We start from the raw sequence: 14416 nt of genomic DNA on the forward strand, positions 1-14416 counted from the left end.
CAGTGAAAGATGATTGTTGCTTCTCACAAAGCTCAGCCACATTTGCTGCTCTCCCACTGTCCTTGCACACTCCAAGGCCATTTAGGATACGTGGCCAACGGAGCAGCTTATTGAATTCAGCAGCAGGCGATACTCACACGCTCAACCCACTGGGCCAGTCTCTCTGCTCCTTGCTGACTTAGGCATTTGCCAGCATGGTTTGGAGGCATCAAAACAAGCTGTGTGTTGGCACACACCTTGGGAGAAAATTAACAGCTTCTACGAGCGCTGGGTTACGACACAAACTCTGGTCTTCTTCCGAAGTGCCAAATATTTTGAACTTGGATCTCTAGTTACATGGGACAGTACTCCTGCTTCGTATTTTCTGTAATGGCTAATCTAGGCTTGCTGAAAGGTAGAGCAGGGAGGAATTCACGGGGCGGGGAGGGGGGAAGAAGGGGGGTGCCCTCACAGAGAGCATCAGCTGAGGTCTTCTGCCAGTACAAGTTCACCAGGAGAGAGAAGAGTGCAGGGGTGGTGGCTACCAAACGTGGTGCTGCCCAGTGGCTTCCCCACCAGGAACTTCCCACTGTTGCGTCGCAGCCACAACTACTCCACATACTCCATATTCCAGTGATAGGAAGCACACGCAGCACCTCCATGGCTTCCAAAGGAAGTGGCTGGTGGTCCAGCATTTATTCCATGTGGTAAGGCACATTGCACACTTACTCCTCCTCCTTGGCAGGGAGCAGGGGAAGGGGAATCATGTTATCACAACCACTAAGAGCAGGAGCGGATATGCAACGCGGGAGGCCCTGTAAGGTGAAGTCACAGCCCTCACCCAAGCCTGCAGGTTCCCTGAGCCTGCTGCAAACCATTACCCTTCTCGCCAGCGAGGAAACACTCAGCAGTTCTGGAGAACAGCCCAGTGTGCCACAGAGCTGGAAAAATCCCCCCATCCATAAGGACTGCAGGCAAAAAAGGGGGCTGGATGATTTCAGGGCTTATAAAAAGAAGCCAGTTTTGCTTATGCTGGTTCCTGGAAGGTTGCAGTTGTTCTCTCCTGTTTATGAGCCTGATCCTGTCACTTCTTCATCTTTAGAGCCATCTTCATCCTTTTTCTTTCACCTTTAGTCATCATCTTCTACTTGTACATTAGTCCTCCTCCCTGCTTGAAGGTGGGAGGGCTGTATGCCATATCCATGCCTGGTACAAAGTGCAAATGCTGTAATAGCAGATGTTGGTATCTTACAGCTGCATTCGAGCAGCACATGGAGGGAGTCCGTCAGGCCTCCTCCGCAGCTGGGCAAGGTGCGGCCGAGAGCAGGGATTACACCAAAGGCACTGGAGCCAGCATAGAAGCCTATGCTGCTGTGACATCCATTACGGCAACCACAGTGAGCACGTGGGAATTTACCACTAGCAGATAATACTGCATTTGGAGGGGTGCGGGGGGGGGGAACGATGACGGACACACCACCAAAACAAAAAGTCCAAGACCAAGCAAGAGCAGAGGTAGAAATATAAGATCAGTCACTGCAATCAGTTGGCTGGAAAGCAAGCGTTGGCACTGCCATGTGCTTGTTTTCAGCCAAGTGTAGTTCTTGGAATTTACTTGCATGTCCGGATCAAGCTTTTATTTGTTAGTGAGCAACAAGTAGGTCCAGGAGAAACCAAACTGCTCAGAAATCTCAACTGTTTACTAGCCTGGATGATCATAGTCGTGTATTTAAATACTCCCAACAGTGCAAACATTTGCTGAAGTAAACCGTTCTCCTGCTTTGCAAATGTCTCCTTGGGAGAAGGTGGCACGAAGGTGTTAAACAGCAGAATTTGTGCCCGTTGATTAATTTATGTGTTACATCAAGTCTAACACCCATTGCTGTCACAGAAGTTAATGCAGAATGGACTAAGAATCTCAAATGGCAAATCTTTTCTAAAAAGGATTGCACCAAATTACTGCAAAGTCATATTGAAGCATTTAGCCCTAAAAGTCCACTTTCTCTCACAGAACCAGCAACAGTACCCTCTACTTACTACAGTTATTACACAGATGTCTTTCAGCATAATTTATTACATATTGCCTACCGTCTCATGAAAAAGAGCACATCGCACCTAACAACACAGCGCTATAAGCAGACACGTTGTTATGACCCTTCTCAGTGCAGCCAGCTTCTCAAATGTATCACAAAGACCCCTCACACCATCACACCTGGACCTCCCAACTTCTTTGCCATGGGAGCACCTGCAAGCGCAGGTTCCTGCCACCTTAAACTGCCTCACAAAGTCCAGCCTGTGCCCTTCCAGCCCCTGGCGCTGCACTCGGAACAGCCAGGGAACAGGGCGCTTCAGCAAGGGCAAGCATTTGTTCTCCAGTGGAGCACAGCCAAGACATTTTTCATTAATGCCTTACTCTTCTGCTCGTTGGACCCCACATGATCCAGATTTGCATTTTGCTTGCCTCAGGATAGGAGAAAAAAAAAAAAAAAAAAAAGAGCATTGATATGTGCTACAGCAGCTGCAAAATTATAGCCACAACAGAGGAGGCTGTGCAAGGGAGCCAGGAGTTCAGGGAAAGGCAGCATCTTTCATTCAAGTAGCTGATTTAGCAACAGTGCTTTCAGTGTTTGCAGCTTTCAGGCACGCAAGCCCTTCTTCAGGCCTAAATCGGAAGCAAACTTGAAATTAACTGCAGGTTTGGGGCGACTGCTCTGAGCTTAATTCAGCATATTCAAGCAGACAATTAGAGAAGTCCGTTTTTTTATTACCCATTCACAACAAGTGTAAAGTACAACTTGTTTATGGATATCCCGCATCACCTGGCTCATCCAGCTTTTGGCCTCTGTGCTTCCTTAAGCCAGGAGAGACAGCTGGCTTGTTGCAGAAGGAATAATCAGAAAGGAGAAGGTTTTAGAGGAGATAACAGAGCAATGGTTGAGTCATCAGTTTTGAAGGAGGGGAAGTACTTTGGTCTGGCTCCATTCAATCAGATGCAAATGGAGCCTAAAATGCCAGTGATGCCAGGGCAGGGGTTCCCAAACTACCCTGCACCACCCTTCTGAGATAAGAGAGATGAACTACAAAGGAATGCAGCCAGACACTGTGGTTTCAGGTGAAGTGGGTAGGCTAGTTTAGCAATTTTTTTCCCCCCCTCAGATACCTTGTTCACTCAGTAGGGCCTCCACTTCCAAAGGTATAACCAGAGCCGTTTTCACAAATGGGATGTAACGCATTTTCTTTTTATAGGTACTACCCCAGTGGACTTGTTGTGGTTGCTGAGACCATAGAAAATAAGAAGAGTGGCATATCTCGATGTCTGTCACGAGCTCCAAGGCGTTCGCAAGACCAGGAGGTTACTTGCAAGGCATCTTACTTTACATATTGCTGTTGTGTTAGGTTTGAAATTGTCCCTCAGGACACTGGCCCACCAGTCTCCAGGGCCAGGCCCATCAGCAGAACATCTCTGGAGCTGTTATGGCACTCTGTCAAAATACATCTTGTGTCCCTGGCCTCGCCCAGTGCTCTTCCCCGGGGTGAGGGCAGGTGGGGCAGCAGCTGGGGAAAATCAACAGAAACCAGAAAAAAACATCTTGAGAAGGGTTAAGTCAGAAGAAACCATACAGGTGTCATTACAGAGCCTTCCTGGAGATTTAAAACAATGTCTGAGATAAGGCAGCCTAGGGAGGCAGATATCCAGCTTCAGGGCTGCTGAGAAAGCGATGGGAAGGGTCTGCCCAGCATGAAACAAAAGACAAGAGTCCCAGGGGCAGGGCAAGGTGGATCCAAGGAGATTGTCCCAGCCAAAAGAAGCCTACTGGAGAAAGATTATCTGGAAGCTGTACTCAGAGGCAGGGAAACTAACGTGCAAATATCTGAGGCTGCTTCTCCTTACACAACAATGTAGTCATGCAGATTTATCCAAGCTATCTGCAGAGGGCTTAACTTGAGGAACAGAAATAAGCATGCACATCTGCTACTTTCAAACAGCTACCGCTGTGTAACGTTTGTCTCAGAAAGCTGTGCCATTTCCGTGACATCGCTCCAGATGAGTGCAGCGGTTGTCAGATGCCCTGGTTAGGAGTGGAGCCCAGGAGCAGTTATCCCAGAATGGTCTCTGCAAGAGGAGTACATTGCTGAATTGCACCCCAGGAGGGGCAAAAGCCTGTTCAGCCACAAAGATGGCATAAAGGAAGATTCAGAAGCAGCAGCAGACAGGCATCTTTCATGAAACCAGAACCCAGAAGTCTGTGAGTCTTCATGTCTTCCTGAAGCAGCAGCACTGAAGCACTCCATTGTTTTCTATCTCTGCCCTTCCCCAGTATTTTTCCCTTGCATGCCAAGCTGCCAGGTTGTGCAAGCAGCTTCCTTTTGCTCATTAATTCACATCAAAAGCATGTTTTCCCAATAGATGTGTCAATTCCCTGCAGTGCTAAACCTTCATAAGTCCCGGGATCATCAAAATTCGCAACGATCAGAATGACTGGTTTCGCTGGATTATCTTTGCAGCTCACAGAAGCAGGCTTTGAACACTCGGTAGCGTTCAGTCCCTCCCAGATATCAGATCCACATCACACGTCTGCAGCGCAGCTTGTATGCCTAGGCCTAGTCAGCAGTGAGGTAGCACATCAAAATCAAGTGACTGTTTCAGGCTTGGTTTTAATAGTTAAGCATCTGTAACTCCTCTTTCTATGGTTTGTGATTCATGGTGCAAAGAAAACAGTCTACAAATGACATACGCAAGTTATAGCTGAGAACATTTCTCTTCAGATAAAGGCAAAAATGCAGAAATGATGGTGCTGGGAATCACCACGCAGACCCTGTTAGTGCTTGTGAGAGCTTGGCCCAGTTACCGTCAACAAGTAACCACATTTACTTATTTGTAAAGACTCTACAAACCAATAGCGGCTGTTTCCAAAATAATGGGGATACCAATTTCCTTCCTTGGCCTTGTCTTTCCCACATCCCAGACACAAGCAGACTGTGCTTGCAAAGGGAATGGGAGGCCGCCAGTCAGAAAGTCACAAAAAGGAAGCCTGTTGCTGGCATCCGTTGCAAGAACGCCTTTAGGGAAGGAGAAATCCTGGCCCTGAAAAAGAGCTCACACATACATCACATATATATGTATATCACAGCACCAGCCTGTGGGAGCAGGGGGAACTACAGCAACAGGTCACACAAAACCGACATAAAACATCAACCCGGGAACTTGCTTGCACTGACTTGTCCTTTGCACACACACGGCAATAGCTGGCCGTGTTCAGTATGCATTTGTGTGTGCGAGCATACAAGAAGAGGGATGAGACAGAAGGCCCAGCTATGGCTCTTCCTCTATAACTTAATTTGTCCAACCAGGGAAAAAAAACAGTCATTCTAAGGTATAAGCAAATATATTAAAAAGTGAGACCAGGGCAGCAAATGGTCTGTTACATTTGCTCAGCTAGGCAGAAACAAAAGCCAGGCTTGGACTATTTGCTATACACAGCAAATTAGCGTTCAGCAACTCTTTTTTGAGAGGCTGAAGGGGAAAGGTTTTCCTTGACACTTCAACTTGTTAAAGCATTGCCAACTCTGCAGAAATGATTTACTCCTGATGGACACAGTACTGCTGTTAGACTGATGAGTATAACAACCTGCCAGACATAGAGGGTAAAGCCCTGAATAAATCACAACAAATGAAAATACTGTTAGCAGTTTCATAATTTAATGAAAAAGTACTTGTAAAAAGGGGACATCTGAAAAAGACCGAGTCCATCTTGGAAAATTGAATATATATATATATATTTATATATATAAAACAAAATGCAAAAACACAAAAAAATTTGACAAATAAGGTTAAGAGGTAATACTTCAAACAGTTAGCCACCGAACACACAATAAAAACTAGCAAATGCACTTTGGGGACAATACTTGAGAACTACATAACCAAGGGCTCCTTCATATATCTATTAAAATCATGTAAAAATTAGCAAAACCATTGCCCAGACTGGAAACAACTGAATTAATAACCCCAGAAGAGCAGAAACGCTGAGTTTTGCTGAAGCACCATTTTCCCTCCCTTCTGTCATAGGCTTCCGGCCACAAAATAACATGAATGCTTTGCTGACCTCCCAGATAAGTGTTCCCAATACAAGCTTCATAAAATTTCATGACCAGCAAGAGAGGATTACTAATAAATATTGAAGGAGAACTAAGAGAATCAGATCTGGAATACAAATGAAGAGACATTTGTTTAGTTCTTCTGAATGACCCATGGCTTAGAACACAAAGCATTTCCCATTAAAATAAGATATGTGGAAACCTAAAATGCTACTGCATATTTACACCAAAAGAAATAATTTTGAAGATACAGCTCTAGAAAGATCAATTACACAAATATACATAAAATCAAGAAGTGGGGGAAAAAAAAAAAATTAAGATGCATGAAGCAAACAGAGCAGAATTGCCAAGTATACTTTTTTTTTTTCCATTTCACTACTGAAAAGTCCTCCAGCCCCTGACTTGCTAGTCCTATTGCAACTAGGGAGATTTCAAAGTTTAAAACGGATCTGAAAATGTTGCTGCCATTACCCAAGCTAAAAGCAATAAATTAAGAGTTTGAAGAAAAACAGGTTGTTGTTTGGATTCTGCATAGTCATCTTTCACCCTGGGTGGGGAATGCGTTTTGTTTCTGGCTAAAATGAACCCTCAACAGAAAGGAGCTGTATCACGTGCCTTAGACAACCTACAGCCTGTTTCAGCCAGTGATGTGAGGACAGAAGATGTTGCGCATTTATGAAGTGTACAGCATTTCAGAGAAAAACAGTGCAGTTACTTTGTTGATCCACACAACACCATCTGGAAAACTAGAAGTTTGTTTGCATTCAAGCAAAAAATCCCCTGTCACTGAAACGAATGGAAAAGGATTCTCCTTCCTTCTTGCTTACTCAATACTGGCTGAAATTTAATCACTACTTAACAACTGTTAATTTTAAGGGACACAGAAGAAAGTTTTAGTTTGGGAAACAGCAACTGATCCAGAGGTTGAAAAGCAGCTTAGTAAAATAATTGATTTTCAGCAATTAAAAAAAACGTACTGTAAATGATGACTGGCTAAAATTTTACAGACCTAGATGCCAGAAGTAAGGTTCCTACACCCATATTCAGGCAACTAGGGTTGAAAATTTGTGCCTGCATTAGAAGTTCAGACAAAATTATTTCTAATTCAGCTTATTTTTGAAATACCAGGTACAAACACCTCTGGACATGAAATCTCAGTTTCAAGAGGAACCTGGCATCACTGGTGATTGCCTAAATTTAAGTGTCAAATAGCATTTTTCTTTGAAGTAGTACATCTACTTTTGTAAACACTATCCACAAAATTAGCCATCTGTACTTGTTAGCTGGGTAAAATATTTACAAGTGCATCCCACAACAAGCAACTATGTACAGAGATTAAAAAAACTGAAGTACTAGAAGTTATATATTTACAAAATAAGCAAATTATTGTGAAGAGAAACATAACCTTCAGCAAGAGCAGGGAACGGGGGCACGTCTAGAGGTCAGTGAGTTTGGCAGCGCCTGCTTCCACCCTCCGCAAGGAGCCTGCAAACACCACTGCGGTTCAAAGCCTCCTGCAGAAGAGGATCATCACTTAGTAGTCACTTTGGGCCTGATCCAGCAGAGCACACTGGCATGCGCTCGGAGATCTGAGCACAAGAAGCGCTCCTGAGGGAAACCAGCAGGACTTTTCACATGCTTAACTTCCTAATGCATCCACAAGTGCATTGCTGGATCAAAGCCATACTGCAGGTGCTGTAAGAATGCAGTTTCAGTGTCTCCGTTTGCAGTCTCTTGCACCACATTAGAGCAATGCAAAGACTTCTTTAATACCTGACCACCACCGCGAGACAGACTGACGTAACACGAACACGTTGCCTCGCACATAAGCTGGCAAGGGGGAAGCAGTTTCCTGAATTTACACAGAGATTAACCGCTTCGTGCTCTCCCAGATGTTACCCTCTAATAAGACATCGATTTCCACATGACTTTGCAATAACTCAGTTAACCTTGCGAAGACTGCAAGCCAATTCACAGTTGAACAAAACTACTCTTGATTTCTCTCCCCTCCCCCCATCCCTTACTGCAACTCTTCCTAACGTAGGTCCTGGACTATTTTCTGGAACCTTTTGATACTGAGCTTTGCACTGGTACACTGGAATACAGAAAGGCTGAGTTACCCCGTGGGGGCTTCTAATCACCTTTGTACCGAACTGTGAGAAATCATATTCTTTTTGTTTCTATTGTGACAATCTCTTCCAAAGTCCTTACTTGGGCTTTCTCTCTCTGAGCTACTTCGTCTTAACCTCACTTGCTCTTTGTTTTCGTCACTTTCTGCTTCAGAGTCACTCAGCTCTAAGTCAGGACAGTACCCGTCGTTGTCCTGGTACGGAGCACCTTCAAGCGTCTGCTTGCTCCACAAGCGATCTTTTGTTGCAAGTCTTCTTGTTGGCTTTTCACAGCACCGGAGATCTTCCGTGGTCCTCACCAGACTGTTGGTAGCCTCTTTAAAGGACCGGCTAAAATGTTCTATGGTGGATTTTCTGAAACCGCTCTGGCTGGCCAAGTGAGCCGTGAGCACGGACTCTTGTTCATAGGGCGTCTGGCTGGAGCTGTCTCTCTGGCTCACGTCTCCAGCTCTGCCCATCAGACCGTTGGACTTGGCCGCCAGCCTCGAGTTCTCCTGCTGCACCCGCCCATTCCCAATGGAAGACTGTCCATGCAAAGCAGCCTGGAGTGCTAAGGGCTTCCCAGACGGCTGGCTCCGGTGAAACTCCAGCATCTGTGTTGGGCCAGAATCCTTCGCCTCACTCCGAGGTTTGCCAATCCCTGCCAGCAACCCGTTACTTCTGCTGTCGTGCTGATACCTGGAGTAAGATTTTGCTTTAATTTCAAATGATTCCTTTGACATCGTCACACTCCGTTTGCTGTAAACAGTGCTGTTGTTGTCAGGAGAAAGCGGTCTGTTGCCAGGTTTCAGCGAGTTATTTTTGCAATCTCCTAGTGCTGATTTGGGCATTTTTAACTTCAGGGTGATCCTGGGAGGTGGGTAGAACAGTGTGTTCTCTAGTGCACTTGTCAGGGTATGGCCTACAGGAGAAAGAGATGAGGAGACAGAAGAAAAAAAAAAAAGGCTTTTTTAAAAGAGGGTAATCATTTTGTTATCTGTAACGACTTCTAGAGTCCATTAGAAGGTCATTCAACAGTAACGCGCATTTGCAAACAATTAGTGTGAAATTATTTTAGGACATTAAAGAGAAGCTGGGATAAAGAAAACTGTTCCAAATTACCCACCATTTCAGAATTTAGGTAAGCGTTTTAGCATTTCCATTAAAAACAACAATGTGCCCTTTTTACAGGGCTTTAAGCCAGTGAATTGAACCAGTTTTGAGATATGACTGAAGTAGTTCCAACAAAGCTATAAAAAAGGTTCATATTCAGTTTTGGATGGAGAAAAAACAATGCTTCAAACTGAGTTTCAATTTGGACTTAGTTCAACTCTCTGCTTTGTATTATAAAATTCTCTATGCTTTAGAAGTCTTTTCACCCCAATATATTAGTCTTTATGATATTATACGCATACAGCGCCATTGTAAAGTAGCTATCAAGCTATTCTAGTAAGTATTAAAAAAGCACTTGTATTTGTCAAGACATCAAATAAATTTAGTAGACACTTCTAATAAACCGCATTTACACAAAACCAAAGTGCTTTAGAGTACTGCCGCTTCCACAAAGTACTAGTCTGATCTAAAACAGTTTAAAAAAAAAAACACCTTGTCAGTACTAATGAAACCTATCCATGCTTCAAGGGTAGAGGAAAAAACCAAAAAGACTTCACTCTAAATTGGTCATGAAAAACATAATATGTATCTTGAAAGAACAGAGAGATCTTAATTTCACATTGAAGAAATAGCTGCCTTCCCTATTAAAAAAAAAAGTAATTGCACTGTAATATATACTCTTCCTCTTTCCAAATGTTGTGTTCCTTATTTCAAGACGGTCGGTATAAAAATGAAGAGCAGAGTGGGTTTTGGTACACGAGCATTCCTAAGCAGTTACTATTCGTTATTACAAACCAGAGTACTTAAAACTCTTTTTGAAGGAAGGAGAGTAACTGCAGACGGCAAGCTAAGAAATGCCTCTTTGCGCTGTTCATCAAGCATGCATGGCAACATGAGAACAGCAGCGATTCCTATCAATCACTCTTCTCTTTTGCCTGAAGGAACCAACTACTGACAGCAAGCAAAAAACCTTCTCAGCTGGAGAACCAAGCAGCAGCACAGAGCTTGCTGTGGGGAAACGGTACCATAAAAAAAAGCAGCCAAGGAAACAAAAAGAGATCACGACCAGCTCATTTCTGCTATCTGGATGCCATAGTGATTGGTAAGTAATAGGCATATATCAGACACAGCCATAAAATAAAGAAATATCCAAGTAAATATTTTAAGAGATTAAAGAGGTTTTCGCATGTTGCTACTTTTGTTGACTGTGTACTTGACGAGAATTTTTAAAGGCAGATTTACAGTGTTAGAAGCACTAAGCAGGAACATAAAGAGAACGCATTTTTGAGCTTAAAGACAGACAGAATTTGCAAATATTTTACATTTATATGATTACCTGCAGCGATTTCCTGATTAATGAGCTGGACTTGCAAATTGAAGACCTGTTCATGTACTTTACTGTGAGACAGCTTCAGTTTCTCTCTCCTGCTTACCATGTAGCAGAGATTTCTTACCTATGGAGGCATAACAGGAAACTTAATAGGCAATAAAGAAATAAATCTTGACATAGTTTAAAAAAAGTGCATCAACTACAGAATTAAAACACTATATGCAAAATCCCTTGGCAAAGTTCTTGTGGATATTACTGAACATAAGTAACTATGAATTAAAAAATTATCCTGGAATTTTTTTTAATTGCCAATTCAATTAATGCCTTGAATATGTTCTGCAAGACAGCAGAATGTATTTTCATCTATAAGAACAGCGAGCAAACACAAAATTCCAGTCAAAAGAAAAGCAAGTAATTGCCAAGATTTGCTTGTCTGTAAGCCTGCTTCTATTATATATGATGCCAGGGATGTTACTGTAGGCAATACTGGATTCCCCCAGAATTTCCCTGCAAAGCGTTTCACAGAATGATTTTTAACAGCTAAACTATGATTGTTTCCCCTAAAATTATTGGAACATTTAAAGTAATACTTTATTCAAAGCTACCCAAGAGAGCTGGCCTGTTTGGACCAAAATTAACCAAATGTAGATCACCTCTAAAAGAACACTCTGGCTTCTTGTGCAATGTACACATTTTGGCTGACCCATTTAGCAGTTTTCTTTTCAGACTCCATTGCACTGACTCACGGAGTTCAACAAGGCCAAGCGCAAGGTCCTGCACCTGGGTCAGGGCAACCCCTGGTATCAATACAGGCTGGGGGCTGGAAGGATCGAGAGCAGCCCTGCTGAGAAGAATCTGGGATTACTGGTGATGAAGAATTGGACATGAGCCAGCAATGTGTGCTCACAGCCCAGAAGGCCAACTGCATCCTGGGCTGCATAAAGAGCAGGGTGGCCAGCAGGTCAAGGGAGGTGAGTCTACCCTTCTACTCCGCTCTGGAGTACTGTGTCCACCTCTGGGGCCGCCAGCACCAGAAAAGACATGGACCTCTTGGAGTGAGCCTAGAGGAGGGCCACGAAGACCATCAGAGGGCTGGAGCACCTCCCCTGTGAAGAGAGGCGGAGAGTTGGGGTTGTTCAGCCTGGAGAAGAGAAGGCTCCAGGGATACCTTATTGCAGCCTTTCAGTACTTAAAGGGGGCTTACAAGAAGATGGTGAGAGACAAGGAACTGTAGTGACAGGACAAGGGGCAACAGCTTTAAATTGAAAGAGGGTAGATTTAGATTGGGCACAAGGGAGACATTTTTACCAATGAGGGAGGTGAGACACTGAAACAGGTTACCCAGAGAAGTTGTGGATGCCCCATCCTTGAAAGTGTTCAAGATCAGGCTGGTTGGGGCTTTGAGCAACCTGGTCTAGTGGGAGGTGTCCCTGCCCGTGGCAGGGGGCTTGGAAATAGATGATCTTTAAGGTCTCTTCCAACCCAAACCATTTTATGGTTCTATGATTCAGTTCCACATAATTCTACTTTGACTATTTGAGTTAATAGCAGAATTTCCACCTAATATAACGAGAACAGGAAGAGGCACTGAAGTTCTTGAAACAGCATAGCGACCAGTTGAAAGATATTTGCCAAACATACTTCCCTCAGCACTCAACTCCATCTGTTCAGAACTGAAACCTCTCTCCCCAGAAAGGAAATTCCAAGATTCCCAAATTTATATTCATCCCAAGAGATAACTGAGTAGAAAACCCTGTGGCACAAAGAAGTTCAGAAACTTTGAGACAGACGTTTCAAACTATTAATTACCTCCACTCAGAATGAACTACATTCTTTTCAACAAAAGTTAATGCAAACCCACCACTCGTCAAACAAAAAGTTCAAAATAGTCTCTTGAAAGAATGGATTTTTTACTTTTTTTTTTAAATAAGGAACCATATCCAAAGTGGTCCTGGAAAAGGGAGAGAACTAAATTCAAGGCAACAGTAACACTGACGAGCGCAGATCTCAGCTCCAGCACTCATGTCCCTGTACTTTTCATGTTCTCTCCCCAATATTGTTTTCCCTTTTCCTACAACACTATTTTCTCTCTTCTGCTTTTCCTTCCCCTCTCCTCTCCAATGCCTCTGTATCCCGGTTTAGCACATCTAGTTTACTCTGTTACCTTTTTCACATTCACAACCCATCTCTAAGCACTTGAACTCCATCTTTTCAAACTACCAGCTAGCTGGCAAGCTAGTAAGAGCCCAGCTAGCTACTGATAAAAAGATAATTTCCTTTTCCTCCTTCTCAGAAAAGCCGCAAGCAGTGGTAGAGTCAGTGGCTTATTTTCAGACCGCTAACCAACTGTCGCACCTAAGGCAGCTACATGCGGTGAAAGCATCTAGGTCAAGAGGGTGACGAGTGATTCAGCCTGCCTGCTACCTGGGACTGGCTGACACCAGCATGCTGGCAAGGAAGAGACGTGAGTAAGACTCCTGCATCAGATGTCACAGGAAGTAGTATGAGTACAGGCTGACACTCTTCTGTGCGCCTGGAGCCAAAAAGTCACTGTGGAAGTTAACCATCTAGGATTTCACTTACTTGCCTTCAAATGATGAGGGTAAGCAGCTCTGCTTTAATATATTTTTAGGACTCTCCAGAAGCTTAATGCACGCTCACCAAAGAATACTTACTGCTTTACCTATGCAAATTGATTTTTCCAATGCCAGAACTGGCTAAGATTTACCATTCTATTCTAACCATTACAAAACACCTTTTTAAGTCCAAATCAAGAGTCCCTCCATCCCAAAACAGAAAGTGGAAGATAAGAATTTGTTAAGGCTGCCCCATTCCTTTGCTGTTTGCACTTACTTTCATTTAATACAAGGAACATTTTTGTTATTGAATCTGTATTACTAGTAACTGCTACTGCTGGGTCAAATAAATTTACTTGATTTAAACATTTACTCAACTGAAGTTGAAATCAAAAAGTCTGTTAGCAAATATGTTCATTGTGCATAAGAAACATGCATCTTAATATACATAAAGGAATAACCTCTAAGCAAGTCATGAAGCACTCCTTTCACATCGGATCTCTCACTGGACTATGAAGGGGCAGCTCCTGAAAGTCTCTGCAGCAGGCAATGCAGCATACTGAAAGACTGGAGTTGAAGGTTTTTGTTTTTTTTTTTAATTATTCTTTTAAAAAAATCACCTCCCTGTGCTTCCCTCATTCTCACTTTTGTCCACAAACAAAGACCTCAGTCACCTGCAAATAATTTTTCAAAAGTTTACCAGTTAAGCTCTTACCCTCTCTAGGTCCTGTCTCAAATGCATGAACATCCTCATGCGAGTATGAATGCTATCTTCTTTTGGCTGCACCAAGCCATTTTCTTCATCCTCCTTGGGAGGAAACAATGGTTTGTTAAAGTTACTTTTTCGCTTTAATTTCCAGTAATTGTAGATGAAGTCTACAGCAAGTTTAGGAAGGCCCAGTTCTGCTGCAACATCCTCCACTTTAACTAGTGAGTAGAACTCTTCTTCCAGCTCTCGGAGTTTCTGGGCTCGCAAACTGGTTTTCTCACTCTCTGTTTGCTTCTGGTCTGACACGCTTTTGGGGTGCTCATCAACATCAGGCAGTGAATTCTGTTTGTTCTTGCTGTGCTTTAGACAATAGGACTTGAACTTGACCTCATCCCCATCATCCAGGATAGTCTTCATCTCTAAACTATGCTCAAAGGCACAGGTGACATGAAAGGCAGTGATACAGCTTTTCACAGAGCACTACAGACAAAACAAAAAAAAAAAC

General features: G+C 43.4%; 1 protein-coding gene across 6 annotated transcripts in view; it reads right to left on the minus strand.

The window, feature by feature from the left end:
* Positions 1 to 5658: 5658 nt before the first annotated feature.
* Positions 5659 to 14416, minus strand: part of JADE3 (jade family PHD finger 3) — a 70659-nt gene continuing 61901 nt past the window's right edge. For all 6 annotated transcript variants that reach the window (XM_074607905.1, XM_074607897.1, XM_074607912.1 and 3 more), the window contains 3 exons: positions 13918 to 14391; positions 10633 to 10750; positions 5659 to 9105 (listed from right to left, as the gene is read on the minus strand). In XM_074607905.1, the coding sequence (XP_074464006.1) occupies positions 8213 to 9105; positions 10633 to 10750; positions 13918 to 14391 (1485 nt within the window). In that variant the 3' untranslated portion in view covers positions 5659 to 8212. The remainder of the gene's footprint in view (positions 9106 to 10632; positions 10751 to 13917; positions 14392 to 14416) is intronic.

The sequence above is a fragment of the Larus michahellis genome, chromosome 1 (assembly GCF_964199755.1).
Source record: "Larus michahellis chromosome 1, bLarMic1.1, whole genome shotgun sequence".
Lineage (NCBI taxonomy): Eukaryota > Metazoa > Chordata > Aves > Charadriiformes > Laridae > Larus > Larus michahellis.